This window comes from Stegodyphus dumicola, chromosome 9 (genome assembly GCF_044657685.1).
Source record: "Stegodyphus dumicola isolate Sdum_Otavi_A_Nest chromosome 9, ASM4465768v1".
Taxonomy (NCBI): Eukaryota; Metazoa; Arthropoda; class Arachnida; order Araneae; family Eresidae; genus Stegodyphus; species Stegodyphus dumicola.
In genome coordinates this window covers 186,819,612-186,845,779 of record NC_140776.1, presented here as the reverse complement: position 1 = coordinate 186,845,779, position 26,168 = coordinate 186,819,612, and the positions used below count along the sequence as shown (strand labels likewise).

Here is a 26,168-nt window from a genome sequence, read left to right as displayed (position 1 = left end):
AAAGAATGAAACTATCATCAAAAAGCAATAAAAAATCAAAATTGTGCTTTTTGGATGACATAATTAAAATTATACAAACTTCTTTGCCATTAGCTAATAAAGAAGAGGGGATTCTTTCTGTTGTGCCTCGCGAGACAGAAGCGCGTCAGAATAAAAAGATTGCGATGTGCGTGTTGCGTGTCCAAAAATCAAAAGAAAAAAATCTGATGTGTACACCACATGACTTCCTTGTACGGAATATTAAATTATACGCATTTTTTCTTGCATTTCATTTAAACTTATTCGATTGAATTAAACCTACTTCGCCGACAGCGCATAAACCTCAACAGAATAAATGCATTCTTTAAAATTCACTCTAGTATTTGTTTACCATAGCGACACTCTGGCGCTAGGTTTACTTAACAGTATTATATTTCATTCATATTATAACTCAGAACGCAGAAAATGTATATCATTTAAAGAATTATCTAATCGTTGCCACATGTTCTATTCAAATACTATAATAAAGCTAGAACTATGTATAAAAGAAATTAAGCAAACAAAACAAAACAGAAGCAGTTTTTCACAGACGATTGAGTATTTCTCATTTAATTAATTCGGTTCTCACTTCGCGAGAAGGCAAAAATACATAAAAAGTCAAAATATCTATATTAAAAATTACGAAGTAAATTTCAAACGCTTATTTCCTCGAAAAAATTCCAGAAAGAATTAAGCATGATTTAATTGGCAATAATAAATGAATACGTTATCTTTGCTGTTGCGAACCTAAGTTTTTCTAGATTGGCAAAAAAACCACTAGTCTCCTGTTTCAAATGTAAACATGAATGGCCGCCATTAAAAACAGGCTTAGCGGCAATTAAACAACTTTAAAATTGCTGATAATTCTAAAAATATTGCACACAGATTTACTAAAGGCATAAAATCCTTAACTGGAAGATAAAAACAACATAATTCAATCATTTTTAAAGCAAAACATGTACAATTTACAAACATATAAGAGTAAAGAAACTGAGATCACTGAGCCGGGTAATAGAGTAGATACATATATAAATATATTTATATACGTTTGGTGCGGCCGATTGAAACCAAAATACGAGGTGCACATCTACATGTTATAGCAGTCCTATATACAAAATTTCAACGTTCTGAGGCTACTCGTTTTTGAGTTATGCGAGATACGTACGTATGCACGCACGTACGTACATACGTTCATACAGACGCCACGAAAAATTCTCTTCAGAATTAATTTTAAAGCAGTTTTATAATTTTTTTGAAGGAAAAGAGTATTTTATTCTGTCCTTACGTACAGATATCACGCAAAAACATCGTTAAATTGCATTCGATAGCGGTCAAAATGGATATTTTCGTTGAAATATGCTGCCTGAAACTTTTCGCGATTACAATACATCATTTTATCTCATATTTTCAACTGTCCAGTATAAAAAGCATTGAATGAAAAACTGTTGCCAAAATCACATTTCTAAATGAATGAAACTATTCAAAATGGTGCGATAAAATCAAAAAGGTAAAATAAAAAAATCTGATTCGAATTTTGAAAAAACGCTTCGAGGTGCACTGGCTCTTGTCTAGATACACCTATATACCAAATTTCTTACCAAATTTCTTAGCACGTAAGCTAATAGATAGCTAATAGTTCGAACTATTAGCACGAACTATTAGCTATCTATTAGCTTATGTGCAGCACGAACGAAAGACACACCGACTCTTTCTTTTATTATATGTAGAGATTTCTTAATATCCAACCCGTTTTTCCCATAATAAGTTAATTTTGTGGAAAGCGATTTTGAACTATGCGTTAATGACATAATCCTCGCATTCGGCACGTATTTACTATATTATATGGTCAAATCATTATTACTTAGTATTTCTTAATTACGAGTAATGCCATTATGGTAGTGGAAGTTATTCTGTTATAAGATTTAGAATACGTTTATTGATTCCTAACAAAATTTTATAAAAGCTTTTTACGTAAATTATTAATTAAAAGAGAGATTTTTAAAATAAAAAAAATAGTTCATTTTAAAATGATTTAAAATAGCTTAATTTTATTAAAATTTTTATGTTAAGCAAAAAGGAGTGGCAAATTTTAGGGCCTTACGAAGAATTAATTACACCTATTACTACCATCCTAGTTACTTTCCCATACTTAATTTATAATTCCTCATATTCAGGCCTCGATTTACAAAACTATAGGCCAGGGATAATAAAGAGTAAACTGTTAGAGAAGTCTTCTCTAACAGTTTACTCTTAGATGTACAGTTCGTGTGCGAAATGATGCGATAAAATTGAAAAGATAAAATAAAGAACTGTTGCCTTTTCGATATTTTCAGTGTAGCAGATATCCTTGAATTAAAAATAAACACAATATTTTGCATTTTTAAATCATATATGAGAAACTGAAGGCTCCTTGAAAGTGAAAGCTGGGGGTACATACTCTGTTCGCGCTTCAAAAGTCAGGAACTGATCACATTAAGAAATCATGCCTAGAAATTAATATGAATTCCTTTTTGACAAATTATTTTTTCTAAATTAATTATTTCTTAATAAATGAACTTGTAGGCACATTATGAAAAAAAAAAAAATGTTGAAGCTTGAAAAGAAATTAAAAAAATATTTTAAAAAAATTGAAACTTTAAATGGGGAAAAGTATGTAAGTTCATTAGAAACCAACAAGACATTTTTTAATACAAATAAACTTGCATTGTGTTCATACACTACGAATAAGATAAAGAATAAATGGCAACCCTTTAACGTCTAATAAAGAGTTTATACCTTTGCCAACAGATGGCAGCACTAACCGATTCTTCCCGGAAACTTTTCACAAAGTTCCGAAACATTTTAAATGGGAAACAATTAATTAAAATTTCATTGTGGTGTAAAAAACTGTTCATGCAGCTTTCATTCAATATTGTAAATTCTTAGCAAAATGCTTCAGGAAAAATAACAATTCACTACGCTGAAAAAATTAATTTCTTATTTACGTTATAAACAAAAATTCAGGTTTAAAAAAAAAAAAAAAATCGCAAATCGTCGTATTACCTTTGTTTTCTTTAAAGATAATCGAATTAGACAAATAAATATGAACTTACCAGGAGTTATGTTCTCAATTCGGGGACCAAAGCCTTCGTCGCAACCTCCTACGACAGAAAATCCAAATCTTTTGTCAGATGGACCAAGAAATATTTCTACACAATCTTCGTCTGTGGTCCCACCATTTTTCTCAAGTTCCTATTTTGCAAGAAGAAAAAGTAGAACATTAAAAGTGAAATTCAAACATTATCTTGTGAGAAACATTATGGAATCAAAATTTGAAATTCTGCATTTCCTATCGAACCATAATTAGATTAGCATCACTAGCAGTTCATCCAATTTGCGTCTTTTTTATATTTTTGCCGTGTTGTGGTGATAACATTTGTCAACGCAGTTATATATTTTTGTAAAATTAGACGCGTTTAAAATGACAATAGCAACTTATAATGCGCTTAATAATCATACTTAAAATAAAGAAAAATTTATTTATCTAGTAGAGAATAGCGCTTGCCGGGCAAACGCGTCTAAAATATATATATATATAATGACATAAAGAATTGTTTTTATTGCTTTTAAATCACTTAATTTGTTAATCAATAACAGACAAATTACATTAAAAAAATACAAATAAATAAATAAATATCTAACGTTACCGAATGGCAACACACTGAAGTATGGAACACAAAAATATTTTATTTCGGTCTATGGAAACGCATCTCTTTTATAACGCCGAATTTTCTGATCAAGTTTGAAACAAAATATCTTACACATTGCCGTGTGGCAACAAATTGCTTTCAGATCGTTTAGTTTGTTTATGATGACTTGATTAAATTCCCATAAAACACGAAATTAATATATATATATATATATGTGTGTGTGTGTTCAAAATTTGGTGGCTCTAAGTGGCGTTTTTTTGCGACGCGAGAAACACATATAGATTCTACATTATTTAACCCTTTTCGGCACGCTACTCTTCAAAGTTGGCATTTTACCAAAAAAAAAAAAAAAAAAAAAAAAAAAAATGTAGGCAGTCCATTTAGGCCTAGGAGAGTATTGCAGGTATAATTTTACAAAGATTGCAGAAACCGTTTCCATTTTGTGGGTGTGTCCGAAGCGAAGACACTGAGCCGCACGCGCTGCGATAGGTGAGCATTGCTGTGAAGTACGTATTACAGTAAAATACTTTGCCTATGATTTAAAAACAGCAGAATCTGATCTCTGTAGCAGATTTAGCATAACCCAGAGTGCACCACGGGGAGGCCTGCTACTCTACACCCCCCAAAAAAAAATACCGGAGGGGGGAGTAAACTCTCATTGCTTCGGCAATACTGAGGCCTATCGGAGCCATTTACAAAATTTAAAAATTTATAAGAAAAATAATTAAAATACTATAATATTTACAATTAATTATTGACTAGAAAAAAAAAATAATTATTAAATATATATACAAATAAAATCTACAGAAATCAAAACTAAGGAAACTACGCACGATGAAAGCAAGAGGAAAAAAAGGGTCTGCTCTCGCTGAAAATCAAATAGCTAACTGAAAACCGGGGTCTTCAATACAAAAAACAGAAAAGAATAAAAACAAATATAAATAAATCTGCGCTCTCAGCCTCCGCCATGTTTGATGCACGAGACCAGATTCTGTGACTCACTCCCACGTGACAGGCGCTAGAAGTACAGTGTGTTCAGTCCGAACACACCATACACTGAAGGCTTCACTATACACAATATTTCAAAGATAAAAATTAAAAGTAATACAGAATAGACAGATTAGCATAAAGATTTCTTTTCATTGATATTCTTTATATATATATATATATATATATATATATATATATTAAAAAAAAAAAAAAAAAAAAAAAAAAAAAAAAAAAAAAAACGGAAACATTTCTTTGAAAAATCAGTGTCTTTAAAAACAGAATATATCTCAATGTTAAAGATTTGCTTGTGTGGTGCGACCATCTATTATTCATAAAAGAGATTAAAAGTAACCATTAGTGTAGTTTTCGTGATATTTATCGATTATTTTCAGTGTCTAAAGAGGGAATATTTTTGGTGTGTTCACACCGAACACACTGCGCCGGAAAGGGTTAATAGCCCACCAGCGGCCGAGCGGTAAAGTCCCTGAACGCTGGTAATTCGGTTCGAAACAGGTGGATGCATGGGAATTTTCGTGTTTTTCTCTATGTTTGACGTGTACATGAGTCGGTTTCCCTTAGAAAGTCTTTCAACGAAAGCATCATCCCCCTTAGGCAGATAACCCTCGAGTGCTTTGCCTGAATCAAATAAACCAAACCATTATTTAATGTCTCCTTACACGTAAGAAAAACCAAGCAAATGCAACTAACTCGTTCGATGCAATCTGAATTCAGGCGCAACTACTAATGCTATTATAGCGATTTTATCCGACCAGCTGCTGGTAGATCAAAAGTACTTACGTAGTATTCGAGTGCTTGGTAACCACCACGAATTGTTGACTGCAACGGTTGACAAAGAATGCATAACTTCCTACGATACATATAATTACCCGAGAGAACTTAAAAAATTAAAAAAATTCCTTTTTAAAGATCATGATTATTTCAGTTTCAATTTACCTAAATTAATATTAATAACACTAACTTTTATTAAATTTTTTATGTTAAATAAAAAAGTAGCGAAAAACTCCAGAGCTGACGGAGAATAATTATTCTTATTACCGCAGCAGTTTCGTGTGCAGTTACTTTCTTTTATTTGTTTTTTATAATTACGTACATTAGAAAATGATGTTTGGATAAATAATAAATAAATAAGCCGGATTTTTTTTTAGCTCAAAAGACTCAAAGATTTATATTTATTAGACTCAAGGATTTATATTTATTAGCTCAAAGGGGCCATTTGCCCTGAAGGGCTATTAATTTCATTTTGGCATTTTGCGTTGCTTCACTATAAACGGCGTTTCACTTTTCAGATTGTTGCCACTAAATATTAGAGTCCTGCATTATATTTAAAGAAATTAAATAATGAAGAATTTGCTTGAATGTATGTACGTTTCTGGCATTGTGAAAAAACAACGGTACCTAGTGACATCAAATTTTGAATAACGTAGTTCTTCATTCGAATATGGGCATCTGGAAGCCCAAAGCCCAAATTTGAAATTTGGAATTTGTTTTAATATCTATTTGATATTTTGTAGAGCATTTATGAGTTTTTGATTAAGAGATGCAACGATTTCAAAGCGAGCAATGGCAACACTGTAAGAAAAAACATTTTTATCTCCAGCGCGCGAGACTGTAAATCGGAAATTTTAAAGATACGCTCATTTTAAAATTATTTTGCGACAATGCTGTTGAAGGCTTAGGTGCGAAGCATATTTACACAGGCGCCTAGGCTAAAACCCTCATCCTGCATGTAATGCATGGCGAAATGGCATAACATGAGAAATGTTGGCAGAGAATTCTAAAATAAAGAATTCTCACAAGATGTTGCGATGGTGAGAGCCTTGTGTATACCAACTCCGGAGAAAAAGGTAGACTGCATAAGAAATATACGCGAAATTAAGTGCAGAAGGTAGTCGTGAGGATTTCCTGCTTTCCTATTGGTTAGTCATGGGGGCGTTTCTACATCTTTTCTAATCTTCTGATTCTGCGAATTTTATGAGAAGCATGGCTGCTTGAAATCCTGTTTGTAGCTTTTCTGCTGAATTTTTTGCCGCTCTGATTTTGCCAATACATGCTATGATGGAAGTTAGGAAAGAGTTGATTTTTTCATCTTGGATCCAATTAAGAGCATCGTTAAGGTCTTTCGGTGAAGGGGTGATTTTTCCTTGCAGTTTCTCTCTGTGCGTAGCTTGAAGGAGGTTTTTCTTCGCTGGGATTGAGGAGCTGGGAAGTTTTCTTCGGAGAATTTTGGAGCTTTAGGCTGGGGGTGGGGCGGGCTGCTTTTCCTTTCAAACCTTTTCTTATATTCACCGCAGCCTCTCATTGCTGTTGAACTGAATTTTATGGTTTAAGTGCGCAAAACATGATATTTAATAATAATAATAATAATAATAATAATAATAATAATTAATATAATATCTGAAATTTTTCAGATTTTAAATTACGTCCAAAGGGGCGTTTTTTTAACGTTTTGAGTGTTACCTTTATTTATTAAATATCATGTTCTTTGCACTTAAACCATAAAATTCAGTTCAAGAGCAATATCGCAAAATAATGTTAAATTAAGCATATCTTTAGAATTTCCGATATACACAGTCTCGCGAGCTGGAGATAAAAGTATTTTTTTTCTATATAGCGTTGCCATTTCTCGCTTTTAAAGCATTGAGTTTGTAAATCAAAAATTCGTTAAAGTTTTACAAAATATAAAATCTATAATAAAACAAATTCCAAATTTGGGATTTTAGATGCCCATATTCGCAGTAGGATTTCGTCATTCAAAATTCGATGGCTCTATGTACCATTGTTTTATCACAATGCGAGAAATAGGCAATCATTTATGCAGATTTTTCATTATTTAATTTCTTCAAATATAATGCAGGACTCTAACATTTTGTGGCAACAGTTTGAAAAGTGAACCGACATTTATGAGTCCGACGCAAAATGCCAAAACGAAACTAATAGTCCTTCGGGATTCAAATCCCTTTGGACTAAAAAAAAAAAAAAAAAAAAGCCCCTTTAGGCGCAATATAAAATCTAAAAAGATTCAGATAAATTTTAAGTTAAAGAGTGAGATAAACAAAAGAATTGTGACGTGTGTTCTTTTGAGTGCTAATTTAATTTACATAAGCAAATGAACGGGATTCTATTCTTCAGATTAAACTGCTTTAAAACACGGGTAAATTATCAGTAGTATATTTCTGTTTGTCGTAATAAAGATTATCCCTCTATCTTATGTGCTTTCGAGTGCTGTTGAATTAGCAGTACTTTTGAGTTAACCTTAGACCTCAACAAAATGATGAAGTCAATCGTCAGCCTGAAACTATGCGATATTGTTAGTATAAATCCAAACTACGGGGGGAGTTTCGCATATTTTCATTCGCCGCAACCAAGGCGTCAATTTTGCCTTCTTTTTACACGATAAAATGCGCCACCCATGTATAATATGAGTACGAGCTAATTTCCCTTAGAAAAATCCTCCACGAAGAAGACTTCCCACTCGACTAGTCTTCGAATTTCGCTTTTTTTTCGCAATGAAGTTTTTACCCTAGTTATAATTTACTACTTGATGCCCCCAGACGGGAAAGTAGTTAGTGATTCTGACTGCCGAAGGCGCCGGGTTCGAGTTCCGGAGAAGGCATGGGTGTAAATTGTCTGTCCTTTCACAGGAGCCAACGGTGGACCACGTTAGGTGCTTCCATGATAAATACAGCTACCGCTTCCGGCTTTAAGTAGGGGGCAATGTCTATAATAGTTAATGCCTACCAGCGGAAAAACAAAATACTTTATTTAACGGTGTAACACTCTTTGTCTGCCGCCCAGACGGTATAGTGGTTAGTGGAGCCTACTGCGATACCGAACGGCCGGGTTTGGAATCCCAGAAAAGGAATGGATGTTTGTAAATGTATGGTGCCTTTGCGGCATAGGGGCACTGTAAATACATGGCGAATTGAAAGTCCTCTCGAGAGGTTGGTGGTAGGGAAAGAGGAGTGGAAGACCCTCGGACCCGTTCCACCGGAGTGCTCTCCATCAAAACTGGGGCGGAATTGCGCAAAGTCATCCTTTCACCTGTATGGTGCTCAAGCCTCTGGTCAACGTAAGGCGCAAACTTGGTCTTCTTGTCGCGATGAATTTCGTGGGTTTGTTCCGATGTTACTGTCAGGCAAGTGAGATAAGTCACAACAACAGCGACGCGTCCTTTTTCTCAAGTAACGCAGGGACAGGACCCTGTTGGAATTTTAGTCGGTCATAAATTTTAACACTGATAAGTACTTTGTGCCAACATCAGAAGGTGTCTTCCTTTTTCCGCGATTCCTGTTTCCGCCGTTGTCAAAATCATTCCTGTTTCCGCGAAATCATCAATCTTCATTACCCCCTTCCCAAAGGGATTACCTAGTGGCGGGCCGAGTGGACCTTGCCCTCTCCCGAAAAGTAGGAAAGCCAAAAAATTTTTAATTTAAAAACAAGAATTTTTAAAAGAAATAATCGAAAAAAATTTACGATCTCAGATCTTTGCATGAATGAAGATAAATTTGTATTTAAAAGGAGACAGAGAGATGTTCAAACTCTACTGTGTATTTCTTAAATTTTCTAGTTTTATTCACATTCTACACTCATTTTATGACTCCCACTTAGTCACGCCTTTACCGGGCCGGTTACTTGCTTGTGAGCTCTTGCGTTGCTGGTCTTCCTATTCTTTATCCGTCTTTCTCCTCCTTACTGCGGACATTATGTGAAGATAGTTCTATGTTATTGTGCCCATCCGCCATAAATTTGATTGAGCCAGATAAACTACTGATCTCAGTGGTATTCTGGCTATAAGTTATCAGTCAGTCAGTCAGTGTTCAAACTCTGCGATGATTTTTGGTAGTGAACTAAAAGATTGTTTCCTATAGTAAAAAATCTGATGTGTACACCTTATGACTTAGTAAAAAATCTAATTAGAATTACTAATGGAATGAAACTTAAGATTTCAAGAGGAGCCTTAACTAAGACACGTCTGTTGTAAAGAGAGAAGTAGAGGGCGCTGCTTGGCAGTAGCGCAATGCATGTAAGTAGAAACGAAATATCGTTTGATTAGGCAATATGATTTCTGTAAAGGTAGTCCGCCTAACAATAGGACAGTTGTAAATATGTAAATATAACGGATAATAAATAGCATTAGAAAAACTGAATCACCGAATGCTTTGTGATTGCTCTTCGGGCCGCCATGGATAAATGCACGTTCGTTACAACGTCTTCAATCTAACGAAGACAAGAGATAAATAGAATAGTCCTGACGAAGACTAATTTATTCACAAAGAAACTGCCGAGCTCTTCTTGATGACTCATCATGACATCTCCTCAGGAGCTGTGGGAAGGGGACTGCAATTTTCGATTTCGCGGGAACAGGAAAAATTTCGAAAAACGCAGAAAGAGAATCGCGGAAACAGAACTAATTCCATTCCAAGGGGCAGAAAAATCTTTCCTCCCTTCTGCCGGTAGGGGGCCGGACATTTTCCCAATCGTAGGTGGGAGTAAAAAGAGGAGATTGGAATTCGAACGGAAAGAACACGAACACTTCGCTCGCTGTAGACAGAATGTAATTTAAAATTTCTTAGATGTAATTACGGTCAGGGCTTAATTTCCAAGATTAGAAGTGCCGGAGCCCTATGGAAGACCGTCAGCAAAGAGGAACAAGAGTAAATGAATAAATAAAATGACTATTAAACTCATTAATAATTTTAAAATTAAATGGTTAATTATTATCAAATTAATTAATAGCTATTTAATTAATGTTTATAAATTGCTATTTAATCAATAATTGTTCTATAATTAAGTAATTATAACTTAATTGACAATTATTAGATAAATAATTAATTGAAATTTAATTGATAATTACTAGATGATTAACTATTATCTATTGAAGTAAATAAATAATTAAAATTAAATAAAATGTAAAGAGATAAATTGAAATTTAATGAGCGATTTTTAATATAATTTTATTGTTAAAATAAAATTTTCGAGATAAAATTTCTACTGAAATTGTTATTCAATTACATAAAAGAACTGCCGCAGCATTCTTATTCAGGGCTCCGGTGCGTTCCGGCTAGAATTATATTTTATTACAAAAACTAAGAAGCACCGTAGCCGATATCCGGTGGGGTCCGGCCCAATTTAAGCTCTGATCGTAGGGGGGGTGAAAAAGTTCTTTTAACATCACAAAAATTAAACATGCTTAAAGTATAGCTGATGAAAACTTCAGGGCGAAAAAGAATGAGGGTATGAGTGGGTGGAAACAAAAAATGAGGGGAATCTTGGTGAGAGAGAACGTTCTCTGCTGATATAATTATAGCCATCAAGCAGATATGTATCAGGGGTAAAATGAGTCCTGAATATGACTCCTAAGGATGAATGCAAAGTTGCTGTTTACGCTTTCTCCAACGTTAGTGGATACTGTGGGAAGACGATGTATAGGACGTGCTTGAGCTGTTTTATCTCAGTATTTCACTCTTATTGTACTCGCTGTCACTTAACGCCCATTTAAGAACACAAATTTTCCATCCTGCGAGGATAATTAACCATCGATAACAATACACTAGATACGATGGCATGGCGAGAAATTTACGCGTTCCTAAACAAATTCCCCCAAATTTATTGCCTTTCTTAAAGGGAAAGGTTTTCGCATGTGAGTCAGGGGACTTTACTTGAACGTCTCATGTTCTCATGAGTTCGTATTTCTAGGGAAATAGAGTATTGCAAAGTCTGCTTATTGTTAAACTAAAACTTTAGGAATTCTAAATTTTTTTCCCTTTAAATTGTGGTTCAGTTTTATAAAAAGAAGTACCGGAGCTCATCTTATTTAGGGCTCCGGTGCGCTCCGGCTAAAATTGCAATTTATCTTAAAAATTGAGAAATACCGAGCTCCGGTGGGCTCCTACGCAATTTAAGCACTGATTACGGTACATAGTTTTATATATAATTAAATTTATCTATCCAAAAGCAGGTCTTGACTGTCAGCTGTGTTACAGCGGACACGATAAATATGTGTACCATAGCTAGGACATCTATCTGTCATCTAATCTTCTCGGGGGTGGATACCCGATCAATTATCAACTACTGTTACTGTTAATAATGTTTGTACGGGATTTGACATAAAGAATATCATGTATCTGAACGCAGAAATAATTATTAAAGTGCTTAAAGCAGTGATTTATTAAAATGAATAAAGCCTTAAAGCAGATTTTAAAGTCATTTCCCACATTCCTCTTTTATTATTTTTTAAATTAATTTCTGTCCCCTCTTCCTTTATCATGTCTTTCAGATATCTGGACTGCGAAAAGATGACCTACTAACCGTTGGTTGTTGTGGTAATCTTCGGAAGCGCCAACAAAAGGCGTACCTTCAGCGAGAGAGAAATTAAGCACATGCGTGTTTCACGAGGAATCTGGCCGATTCTCAGCGGGGTGACCTCAAGGTATGAGATAATGAGGAAAGAAGAAAAAAAAGATGGGTCAATATTGTCAAACGGTGAAGACCGGTCACTGACCGTTTCGATCATTTACCGGAAAATTCTATGTTTCAAATTTCCGAAATGATTTCTCAGAATCTCTATCAGCAACTTGTAAATCTTTTTGTGATGAGTTTGTTTACAACAGCAGTCTCCTTTAGAATTATTCTAAGTAGGGAATTAGAACACATTTGAACATATTTTTGATCAAAATGTATCGGAAAGGATTCCCGACAGATGAAGGGACAGACAACTTTATATCCATGCCTTCTCCGGGATTCGAACTCGAGCCCGATCACAGCCAGACTCCTCTAACCACTATACTGTCTGGGCGGCACCCCTTTACCTTATTCCTTCAATTAGATAGTTCCTGCAGTTGTTCTACTGATAATGCTTCTACAATTCCGCTAGAACGATTGGCAAAACTTTGGCGGGACCTCCTGCCAACTTTCATGGTCGACGAAATAATACGTAAGTACCAAAAATATCATTAAAAATTTATCTGTTGTTTGATTTGGCGAATAAATTCACTCGGCCAAATACATAAAAATACGCATTCAAAAGAAGAACGCACTTCAGAGCAGAAAGAATAACGTTTTTATTTATATTACTTTTCTATATCGATATAAGCCAGAGGGAAACAGATTATTAGGTGCTAACTTAATTTATTTTAAGATTCAGCATATTTTTAACGGATGATTTGATGATATTCGCATATTAACGCTACCACTTTCGCGCAGTTTGATGACTTTTGCGACATTTTAGACATTTTAAAAATGATTCACAAGCTATCGATATTTATTGTAAGCCGGCAAACATTACCAACATACCAAACGAAAACACACTTATAAAATTTTAAATCAAAATCTTAATTAGTATATGTGTAAAAAAACGCTGGCTAATCTTTGGAATATGGTAACAGGTAGTTTGGCGACATTTTGGAAGGGCGATAAAGATTACTAGCTAGGACATGGATATAGTCAAGAGTGTGCGCAATGCCATTTTTGTGCAATTCTGGGATGATTCTTTAAGTGAAATTAGGTCGACGTGTATATGGATGATACCGTGTATGTGCAATTCTTAAAAACGCGGCAAGCAGTGGGCGATTCTGCATTTTGTCCCAATTTCGCACCTAATCTTCGTCATGATTAAACACTTTTGTTCCATACTAGCATAAGCGTAATTCGGCTAGCAGATTGTTGGAAAAAAATGTTGAGTAAAAAACAAAAACATGCCTTTACTTCGTGAAAACAAAATGGCGTCCAAACAAAAACTAGTAGGTTGCTGTAGCAGGGTTGGTCGCCAAATTTTCGCCAAAAAATAGCCAAGTTACCATAATCCAAAGATTAACCAAAACGCTTTTTTTCGAGGTATCTTCTGTAATATTTTTGCGCTGTTCTTCTTACCATGTGCCGCAGTGATCTGTTTTCACATAAAAATTATCGAAGAATTGCACGAATATCTGCTGACGCATCTCATAATTGTTCTCATTAGCCATTTTACGACAAAGCACTGATAATCCTGCGGACATTTAACCGCAGTTTTTTCCTTTGCTGGCAAATTCCACAAACATGTATTTTAAAATTGAGTTTATGACTAAAAGTACAACAATTTGTCTGTAAAAACCGTTGAAACTTGGACTACGACAAAAAGAACGCATCTGAAAATGGCGACGTTGCTTGACTGAAGAATTGTTAGCGCATGGTTGCCTGAAGAATGGTTATTCGTATGGTTGCCACATTTTGGCACATTCTGAAAATTTGACAAGTTTACTAAAGTGGTTGCGATAATATGTAGGTACCGATTAAGTAACATTTATATATTTTAGATCATGTACTATTTAATTACTATTTATTCTGGAAAAAAAAACGTTTTTACATTTTGTGATATTATCTGCTATTACTGTGTTTATTTAGAGCGTTTTCGGCTAATCTTTGGAATATGGTAACAGGTAATTTGGCGACATTTTGGTAAGGCGATAAAGACTACTAGCTAGGACTTTAGCAGTGTACATGGATAAAGTCAAGAGTGTGCGCAATGCCATTTTTGTGCAATTCTGGGATTTTTTTTTAAGTGAAAATAGGTCGACGTGTACATGGATACCGTGTATGTGCAAATCTTAAAAACGCGGCAAGCAGTGGGCGATTCTGCATTTTCTCCCAATTTCGCACCTAATCTTCGTCATGATTAAGCATTTTTGTTCCATAAAAATTCTAGCATAAGTATCCGGCTAGCAGATTGTTGGAAAAAAATGTTAAAAAAAAAAAAAAAAAAAAGGCTTTACTTCGTGAAAACAAAATGGCGGCGTCCAAAACAAAACTAGTAGGTTGCTGTTGCAGGGTTGGTCGCCAAATTTTAGCCAAAAAATCGCCAAGTTACCATAATCCAAAGATTAATCGCGTTTTCTAAATCTTTTCGTATTTTCCATAGAAATTTTACTTTACTTTGATGGTTTATGATAGCGACTTTTTCATCATTCTGCAAGATGGGAAATTTTTCTTTTAGACAAAGCCTGGCTAATCGGGAATTGATTGAACAAAATTCATTCTCGAATACAAACGATATTCGATACCCGTACAGTAACGTGATTAATCAGACTTTAACAACGGAAACATAAACAAAAGTGCGTAACGTCCAGAAAAAAAAAAAAAAAAAAAGTAACAACGATAAAAAAAATCTCCATCACAGTCCCAAGACTTAGAAGAGGACTCTATTTATCCCTGTCACAATCCGTTTTCATTCAAGCGGAGAATCAGCAACAAAAACTAAAAATGTGAAAGATGCCGGGAAAAAACATTCCGAAAGCAGAACAGACAGGGGGAAGGGGGCGGAAGCACCTGTTAAAGGTCAGCAGGTTGGAATGCGAGAATAAGAGTTGACTGACGGGTCCTTTTGCATGTTGTGGGAGGCCAGAAAATTACGTTGGTCGCAATTGTGGGTTTTGAGTTGGCACGAGTCGTAGACAAATTTTTTTTTTTTTTCTTTGGTCTCGGTTGAAGACGCAAAACAATAATATTAACCTAAAACTTTCTCCGACGAAAAGATGAAAAGGTTGTTTTATGCAGCAACTGGTTAAAAAAAAGTTATTACAGTTTAAACATTGCTATAACCATATGCTAGTGTAATATTTAAAACTTTATGTTCGAAGAATACTAGTAGTGTTTGTTACACATCCTGATTTACGCAAGTCAAAAAGAGATCCGTGACTCTTAGCAGACACGGTCATTTAGCCTACAGCACATTTAGTTAACAACGTGTATATTGAGAAAATATTTGATGTGGACATCACATGACTACCTTATACGGCCTATTAAATTATCCACATTTTTGCTGCACTTCATTTAATTAAACTTATTTCCTCGAGTTTCATTAGAAGATATATTTCTAATTCAATGAATTTAGTTCTCATTCCGTGTCAAGGCAAAAAATACATAAAAACTCAATCTTCATTAAAAATTGCAATATACAGAAAACGCCAAAACACAATACAGTTAAAAAACAATTTTTAGAATTGAAATTAGAGTTTCTAAGCAACGGCTGCTGAGAAAAAATGTCCGTGGTCCTCCAATTTCCTAACATCCCCTCGTTCCTTCCAAGACATATGACTCCTTATGATCGTGAATGAGGGAAGAGTTACTATAACTTTAAAGTTATTTAAAAGCAACAGACTATAGCCGGATGTGCTTTCCGATCACACGAAAGCACGAGGTAAGGAGGGAGAAAATACCTTCTAACGCTGACAACAAGGCCCACCAGTGGCCGAGAAGCCCCTGAACAATGGTAGTTCGGTCCGAGGTTGTAGTCCTGGCGGACAAACTGGCTGCACGAGCGTTTTCGTGGTTCTCCCTATGTGTAAAGAGGTTATCACACATGACTACAGTCACTGTGTAGACGGGACTTTTATGAGAAACGATATTTCTGGTAGCACTGGTTTAAACGGGAGGATTCCTAGAAAAAAAGAGCCTCGCCTGAAGCGAAATCCCGCGTAGCTACGGAATCAATGTTGCAGATTTTTTCAAACCTCAACGAAAATGTCTCGGGTCCCGGGTAGAGACAACCAATCAGACGAAAGTTCTGCTTCTGAATGATCACGTGCTCCCGATTTGAGCGATAATCGATTACTGTTTGCCGTTCAAGTTTTTGTAGTAAGTGAGAATGGTAACCTAGCTACGTGTGTTTCATAGAATTGTGCGGGTTCTGAGAATTTCCCCTTTCGACATCAAATCCCGCGTATCCAAAACATAATGTGATTAGGACCTAAGTGAAAATGGTAACCTACCTACGTAGGTTTCCTGGAATTGTGCGGGTTCTGAGAATTGTCCCTTTCGACATCAAGTCCCGTGTAGCCGAAACATAATGTGATTGGGACCTAAACGAAAATGGTAACCTAGTTACATGGGTTTCTTGGAATTGTGCGGGTTCTGAGAATTGTCCCTTTCGACGTCAAGTCCCACGTACCCGAAACATAATGTGATTGGGACCTAAACCAAAATGGTAACCTAGTTACATGGGTGTCTTGGAATTGAGCGGGTTCTGAGAATTGTCCCTTTCCACATCAAATCCCGCGTAGCCAAAATATTATGTGATTGGGACCTAAGTGAAAATGGTAACCTAGCTACGTGGGTTTCCTGGAATTGTGCGGGTTCTGAGAATTGTCCCTTTCGACGTCAAGTCCCGCGTAGCCAAAACATAATGTGATTGGGACTTTAAGTCGGTACGAACCAGCTTCCCTTAAAAATTCCTGCACTGGACATCTTTTCCTTTGTCTAACACCGGAACACATAATAAATTTAAAAACAAAAAGCTAACCTCAAAAAGTTTAACATATCTGAAAACCCACAGGAAAATTAATGAGCTTCCCTATTGATAACGCTTCAGCTTTTAATGGTGTCAAAAAGGTTCCATTGCTTTAGGCCTAAAGCAATGAAACTATGACAAACGCGCATGACTCATTTTTCTGCTGCTTTCCGCTCACCATGAGAAAATAATAATTACACTAGATTAATAAAATTGGAATTTCGCCCAATACTGAGGCGTATGTACATGGTCGGTGCCAAAAATGTTTCTTTAGACGGTTTGTTCACAAAATTATTTTCCCAACCGATGGTGAGAATGTGATAGCCCGTTTGCGGTTGCAATTAACAGAAATTCAGTGCCGTTTAATTCTAAAAGTAAAAATTCAGTGAAGAGGGTATTTCGAATTTTTACAAACGCTAGCGACCATGCAGTTCCTAGAAAACTGAAAATCTGCATCTTACATGATCCTCATGTTCGGTAGTGCCTATCACTGCGAAGTTTTTTTTCCACTAATGAAAAGGAAAAAAAGTTCTCAGCGACATCCAGGCCCCTATTCTAAAAGTTGCTAGCGCGAATAGCATGTTTCCAAGCATCCCCAAGCCAGATCTAAGAAAAAGATGCCAGGTGAATGCTAGGATAACTACGATTTCCTTTTGTATCATCTGTTTTTTTAAAGAACTATAGCATTAGATAAGAAATTATATACGTACTTCCTTTTTAAATACGTCGCAAAGTATGAAATGTGTAATCCACCCCTTCTTTTTCGGGCCATACATATGTTAGAACAATGCTATAGACAAATCTAATATGACTTTTCGCGATACATTTAAAAAAAAAAAGAGAGAGAGAGAGAGAGAGAGCAATATTATTTACTTATTTATTTTTTTTCTTTTTGTGTTTTCTTGTGTTTTTTTTTTTTTTTTGTGCAAAGTATACATGTTGAAAACTTGTAATTCCAATCGAAGTCCGCAATTTACAAATGCAATAAGGAAAGTTATATATATCTTTCTTGTGATATTAGGAACAAGAAACACTAAAACAGAACTTCAGTAGAGGGTAATCATAGCACTAAAAGAATTAAAATTTGGCAAATATTACAAACTTACTTTTCCGGTGGGCAAATTATTTTTATTCTTTCCTAATGGTGATCCATCATCACTGACAGAGTTAGAATGATTTTTCTCGAAACAACGTTCTCCGCTATTTTGAAGAGCACCGTTGCTCAAAACACTTCCAAAAGACGTCAAAACTTGTTTGCTCCTCGGCGTGCTACCACTCAAAGATTTGATTTCCTCATCACCACCTCCAGATTTATTATTTTTTATCTTTTGCTCGAAGCTCAGAGGGGGTGTAACAGTAGGATTGACCAGTTTGCCAAATTTAGGGCTCGTCTTCAGTTTCATAAAAGAAGTTCCGAGGTTGTTTCGCGCAGAACCGTCGGGGAATCTGGCATCGAGCTTGAAGGGCGCTTTGCCATTCTGCTGAATTGTTCCATTTGTCTGGAGACCGATGGCGTCTCCATTTACATTATTCTGTGATCCATCGTTTATTTCTTTCGACCTTGATCTTGCGTGAAAAGACGTTTCAGCGAAAGTCCCATTGTTGTTGCCATTTGATTGATGAAATGTTCGAAAAGTGGTCAGGCTTCGTGGGTCGTCCCAGACATCAACCTGCAGGAGAAAAAAAAATGAAACTATAAAATAACTAGCGAGTACAAAGCTAAAAGCAATTTTTTCTTTTTTTAGCTACTCGCAGCATTCTTGTATTGAATTCTATTACCTTAAGGGGAACTTGAATACATAATAAATAAATAATCCAGTGTCGGCCATCTTTTCTGTATGCAAGGGTCAGTTTTAGATGTGTATAGACATCACAAGCTGCACGGTACTTCTTTTTTACTTTAAGTTACCTTTGAAAATAAATTTGTAATTTAACTTTGCAATTTTAAGTTATAATTTATTACTCCCACTTCCCTAGCGTGCCTTCATGGTGTAACGGTAGCACGCTGGGCCGGTATCCAGAGATCCGTGATTCGATTCCCGGCGAAGGCGGTTCCGTATTTTTCATCTCTCTTGCTTCCAAAAAAACTAATGACTCTACAAGTGGCGCCCGAACTAAAAGGGTTGTGGATGATGATTCTCCGCACCCAGGATTTGGCGACTAGGTCCCCTAAAACTCTAGTCGCCCTTTAAAAAGGGGAGTATATAAGGTATTTCTCCCACTTCCCTAGCGTGCCTTCGTGGTGTAACGGGAGCACGCTGGGCCGGTATCCAGAGGTCCGTGGTTCGATTCCCGGCGAAGGCGGTTGCATATTTTTCCTCTCTCTAGCTTCCAAAAAACCTAATGACTCTACAAGTGGCGCCCGAACTAAAAGGGTTGTGGATGATGATTCTCCGCACCCAGGATTTGGCGACTAGGTCCCCTAAAACTCTAGTCGCCCTTTAAAAAGGGGAGTATATAAGGTATTTCTCCCACTTCCCTAGCGTGCCTTCGTGGTGTAACGGGAGCACGCTGGGCCGGTATCCAGAGGTCCGTGATTCGATTCCCGGCGAAGGCGGTTGCATATTTTTCATCTCTCTAGCTTCCAAAAAACCTAATGACTCTACAAAGTTACTTTGTATTTTATCTTTGCAATTTTAAACTATTTTTATTCTAAATATCTCTGTACCGAGAGAATAGCATTGATATTAAACGTAAAACTGCAAACATAAATATTCAAAAAGCCATTATGAATACATTTTTAATTACATACATTATTAAATTGTAAGGCTTAAAATGTAATGCAATTAGAGAGAAATGTTGGCGAAAAAGAAACGTTTATAGTAATGAATTTTTAATTGCACATTATCAGAAATCCGCATGTGTATTGTACGTCTGCTTACATTAGCGTGAAAGTTTTTATAATAGGAATCATATAACTGCAGAAAATTCTCGAAGAAAGTATTGAAATTTTTTTAATGCATATTGTTATTCGCAGAATCAACTGTTTTAAATACTTTATGCAATCCAATTGAATAATTTAAAAATAAATAAATGAAAAAAATCCGAAGGCATTTCAAAGTTTTATATTATGCCCAAATAGGCCTCCCCCCATTTACACACATATACACATTTCGAGAGCATTTAGGTTAAAACTATTTAAAAAGAGCATATCTTTGAAATTCCCGATAGACATTCTGACGCGCTGGAGATAAAAGTGTTTTTTACGTACAACTTTGCACACTGCTCGCTTTCAAATCGTTGTTAATAAAAAAATTCGTTAAAGTTTTACAGAATATGAAAAAGATAATACAAAAAAATTCCACATTCGGGCTTCCAGGTACCCATATTCGGGTGGAACTAACTAACTAAGATTTATACCGCAGCTCGTGAACCCAATCACATTCTGGGAACGGGATAAATCCCGTAAGCGTCACCCACCGATGACATGAAACACTCCTGCTGGGCCCAGGGTCCCACACCCCCGAGACACCAACAAATTTATGGTACCCTCTATTGATAGCTCAACGATCAAAAAGCCCACCGCTAAACACGGGCCGGTCAAGACCACCGTCCCGGCCGGACCGAGACCACGGTGGGATGGGCGATGGAAACTTAGGGTCGATGACCGGCCGTTAATTTGGGCTACCTGCCAGCACTACACGGGATGCCCCTTTCTTTAGGCTTTATATGGAATTCCAAGGACAGCAGTGACCAGACGCTCAATGGCCCAGTTTGCTATTTGGCTACCAATACCCTGGTGGAAAGGACTTACACCTCCCGGCCCATGAAGAGCAAGTATAAACTTACCCCATGGACCATCGGGAACCGCCAAGTTCAAAAATTTTATACCCCCGTGTCCGAGACTGCCTAGGTACACATCCTAGCCAGTAGCTTCGCAGAGTTCTCTACGTCGACCCCCGGGGGATATTCGGGTGGAAGGCTACGTTATTCAGAACTGGATGGTTGTAGGTACAGCTGATTTTTCCCAATTACGTTTGTAACAAAGTACCAAAATTAGTTCATGCAGTTTTATAAACAATGCTCCCATGCCTGAAAAGAAACTTTTAAATATCACTATTTTATCAAATAAAAAGCAATTAAAAAAGTTCTTTTTGATGTTTTCATTTAAAAATAATAAATTATTACATGCACTGACTTTCTGACAATATAAATCTATAATTAAAATGGTATAAGAAGTTTCGCATGATTTAGTGTAACTACTTTTGCTGAATATAAATGTATACAGATACAGTTAATTTGAGTGCATATAAGGACGGGCATTTATCACTTAGGCTCAGGCAAAAATATACTTAAGGCACGGTACTAAAAACGTAAAACATGAAATAGATGGGATGCTTTGTGTCAGTACTTCAAGTGAAAAATGGATCGTGAATAATAAACAATTCTTTACCACTGTGCTGTTTAAAAAATTCCCATTATGTCTAAGCTGAGCGTGAAATAATTCAGATTAGAAATAATAATAAAAAAAAAAAAAAAAAAAAAGAAAAATTAAAATCTCTGGACACTGACCTGAAGATATTATTAAGTAATATCGATTTAAATGTGTTTATTTGCAATAAAATTAGTAAACTGCAAATTTTGGGTCTCGGAATTGCCCTTTATTCAGTATCAGCTTCGCATAATGAATACTCTTGATATAAGAAATGGGGTTAATTAACAACGGTTCATACATATTTCTGCAGATGGAAATTAAGGACTTCTAAAGACCATCGATGAAACAAATTAAGAGCCTATTAGCAAATAGGAATTGAATAAATCAAAGCCCTTATCTCTGCCCGAGGTTCACTTTTGAAATATCCTAAGAATAAAACAGATCTGCAACTAACTAAGATGCATTATTATTAAACATAATCTAATATTTAGCATAATTATAAAACAAACTCGAGAATAAAAACAATCTCATAAAACTAATCAATTAATTAGCATTAAGGAAGAAAATTTTCTGGAACATTTTTATGTTACATATATATTTGAATTTCCTGAACATAAAAACTGATGCCAAGATTTAAGCATATGAATTTCCTAAGCACAATGTATAAAAATTTCCCCAAACATTTACATTTATTAGCTCAAAGGGGGAATTTGCTCAGAAGGGCTATTAATTTCGTTTTGGCATTATGCGTTGCTTCACTATAAACGGCGTTTCACTTTTCAGATTGTTGCCACCAAATATTAGAGCCCTGTATTATATTTAAAGAAATTAAATAATGAAGAATCTACATAAATATAATGTTACGAAATGTCAAGGCGCGGTGAGATCGCTTCCCCGCAAAGCAGTTTTAGGGTTGCCATAAAATGACAAAGGATGGCAAAGATGCCACATTTGGCGAGAAACCGCCCGTTTGGCGACAAAATTGGCGATATGCCATGGACGAACGGAGAACCTTCTGGAACGAATTCTTACCAGAATTCTTCCAGAATGTTCTCGAACACCAGCCAAAAAGCTATATAAACCCTGCTGGTTCGCAGTCAGTTAGTGTGTGCCTCGCCTAGCGAGTTGATAGAGTGTGCCTCGTCGAGAGGGCGAGTCAGAGTGTGCTTCATCTAGAGGACGAGTGAGTGTGCCTCGTCTAGTCAGCATCGAGTTGGTGTCTCGTCTAGCGAGTGAATCCCTACGGAGTCGATCCGAGTTGACAGGCGGGCAGCGAGTGCCGAGTGGGTCGTCGAGTTCACCGAAGGAGTCTCTTAGTGTATCGCGATTCGTGCATCGTCGAGAGAGCATGTTAAGCTCCGGGAACGACTGACCCGAAGAGTCGGGAGCCGTGCTCTGTGTGTCGTCGAGTGCATCGCGAGTTGTAGCGTGGAGAGTCTCCAGAGTACGTGGAGTTCTGAGAACGACCGAGCAGAGTCGGGAGCTGTATTCTGGTGCTTTGCAGTGAAGCTGTCTCCACCGTGATAGTCTGATAACCTGAAGGCTGTGTCGCTGATCGTGTCAGCGTGTTTATAGTAGTTCATCGACGACTGTAAAACGTGTTTTGGAGCTGTCCTGACAATACTGGCAAATAAAGTGTGTTTCGATACTTCATCAAGTGTTGTCTTTATTCACTTCAAATCTACGAACCCCGTACGAACGTGAAGGAAGAGAAAAACGCAACAACTGGTGTCAGAAGAATTGGAAAAAAACGCAGCAATATGTATGTTTCTCGCACTGTAATAAAACAACTGTACCTACAGCCATAAAAATTTTGAATAACGTAATCATCCTCCACCCGAATATGGGCATCTGGAAGCTCAAATTTGGAATTTGTTATATTACCTATTTCATGTTTAGTAAAACTTTAACGAATTTTTGATTAACAAACTCAATGATTTTAAAACGAGCAATGGCAACAATGTACAAAAAAAAAAAAAAAAAAAAAAAAAAAAAAAAAAAAAAAAAAAATCCCCAACACGCGCGTGACTGTGTATCGGAAGTTATAAAGATACGGTCTTTCTAAATTATTTTGTGATATTGCTGTTGAATTGAATTTTATGGTTTAAGTTCGAAGAACATGCTATTTAATAAATAAAGGTAACGCCTAAAACGTTAAAAAAAGCCCCTTTGGGCCCAATAACAAATCTGAGAGCTTTAAAATTTTTTCCCTTAATTTAAAAAACTGAAGCATGATCATTAATAAAAAATAATGATCACGCTTAATTTCGATACAATCGATAAAAGATTTTGAAATATTCCAAGACTTCACCGTTTGTACATCAAATACCTTACAGATTATCGTACAGCTATCATCATATCTGCTACTGATCTATCATCATATCTGCTACTGATCTATCATCATATCTGCTACTGATCTGGTGCAGCTATCTGAAACATACCAGGAATTCATTTTAAACTTGCAATTCTGGTGACCACAATATAGTAACTCCTGTAACTCCACAAGATCTCTTATTTCTCATCTCTTTCATGCTTTATTTTACACTATCAATATGTTGTTTTGAGTTCATAATATAATACAAATGAAAAATTTCAAGTACTGCAACAGTTAACTGAAAGTGACTTAGAGACAGTAGACAAAAGCAACAGGCAAAACAAGACACACTGGCCTGGTGTAGAATCACTATAAAATCTTCAATTTTCAAAAATGCATCTTTAAAACACTATAAAAGAAGGTATACCAGAACTGGATTATAATGTTAATGAGTACCATAACTGATTTCACTTTTATCCATTTGAAATGCTGTTACATCATTACATTTTTGGGAGGGTCACAATTTCATCTCAGAACTACATTAAACGCATTTTCGAAACTTCATAATGAGCACAGGGAGAAGTCCACCGATGCCTTCCCATGGACGATAACGACCTTTTAGAGCCCTCTTGCTAACGAAATTCGAGGTTGAACGAGCACATAATTTATTCGTCTGTTTGTGGGTGCACATACAATGGCCATTGTGGAACACAATTACTGACAACCTGCACGTGTGTGGACAGAATATGTGACACACGGGAAGAAGAAAAGGGTTACACTTCTTGGAGCCCTGGATGATTCGAAGGTTCAAAAATATGTCACTGACAGGCTAAGGAGACACACTTTCTGGATTCTTGCTTCATTACCGAAGTCTTACCGGAACAATCGATATATTCAAGTCGTTGCACTTGTCAAGGATGGCTAATTATCCAAAGCTCATTGACATAGAGAGTGGTCGTTTGTACCCTTTCTTAGACAGCTTTTATGTACATAAATGCTTCTTTTATTTAGATAGAACGCTTTCTCAGCACTGCAGAAAAAGTCGTTTAAATCAAAGCTGTAGCGGTATTCTAATATTTGAACTGCGATATAAAAGCCATAAAAGCAATAATTTTCTTCAACTCAAATACATAGTTAAAAGTCTTCCTTATACTTAATATTAAATTATAAGCAATTTTCCTGCATTTCATTGTAACATAATGAATTAACAGTTAACGAATTTTGAATTAAATCTACTTCGTCGACAGCGCATAAACCACAATAGAATAAATGCACTCTTTAAAGTTCACAATATTTATTTACATAGCGACACTTCGGCGTTACGTTCACTTAATTACGTTACATCTTATTCAATTTATAACTCAGAGCGCACAAAAATCATATCATCTAAAGAATTACCACATGTTCTATTCAAATATTATAATAAATCTAAGGTGCTACTTTGGTAGACGGTTGCACGGATTTTGGCGATTTTCCTTTGGCGAGTAATACAACTTATGGTAAACCCATTGCTGGATAAGTTATTTATGGTAACCGATACTTTGTTGCCATTTTATTAAAAAAATAGTGCGTTTTATTGTGCATAAATTCCGTGTTTAAAATATTATTTATGGCTTTTAAATATTAAAAATCAATTTAATTTTGCATTTTTATTTGAAATAAAAATTTTATTGTTTATCATATTTTATGAAATTTTATGTTGTGGATGATGTAATCAATGACGTCACCTTACTTTAAAAGTAATTCGTTTTAATATGTATAAATTTAATCTAATGTTTTAAACATTATTTATGGCTCTTAAATATTAAAATACAATTTAATTTTGCATTTTTTAAAAAATGATTTTATTATGTATGAATTTTTAAATAATTTTAATTCTAGCCGTGATGTAATAAGCTCTCTGATTGGTTATAGAATATTTGTGCATTAACGAGCTGTAATCAGCTCCCTCATTGGTTACTGACAATTTGTGAATTTCCGCGCCGTTTTAAAATTTAATTTATATCTTCGAATTCCTTCAAAGATGTTATCTAAATTATGATTTTGATTTTTTATTGTGGGACTTATCAATAAACAACAGGTTAAACACTCAAAAAAATGTAAGTACATATTTTTCTTTTATTTTATAATTGTATACTTCAATTTTTGTTAAAAAAAATTAATACACTATTTTCAGAAATTGCTGAGATAATTATTGTCCATATGTTTTAATGTTAATTATATTCTATATAACGTATTTTAAAGTATTTGAATTTAATAATATTGTAATTCTTTTAAATGTTGGTATGATGGTTTTTAATTCGATATTCAATTTCAGTAATATTTTAATCTAATTAAACGTTGGCCCAATGTTTTTATAGCGGTGCTTTTATTCTCTTCTTTGCTATATGAAAGTAATAATAATCTTACTTTAGTATTTTATACTCATAGTAAATGTATTTATTTACACTTGCCTGCCATCTTAAAAAATGACATTTTCAACAAAAAATTAATCCATTACTT

General features: G+C 35.5%; 1 protein-coding gene across 1 annotated transcript in view; it reads right to left on the bottom strand.

Annotated features, from left to right (window-relative positions):
- Positions 1–26,168, bottom strand: part of LOC118189466 (uncharacterized) — a 296,336-nt gene that overhangs the window by 163,273 nt on the left and 106,895 nt on the right. Inside the window, exons 3-4 of the mRNA XM_085823150.1 lie at positions 18,084–18,647; positions 3,111–3,249 (exon numbers count right to left, since the gene is read on the bottom strand). Of these exons, the coding sequence (XP_085679276.1) occupies positions 3,111–3,249; positions 18,084–18,647 (703 nt within the window). The remainder of the gene's footprint in view (positions 1–3,110; positions 3,250–18,083; positions 18,648–26,168) is intronic.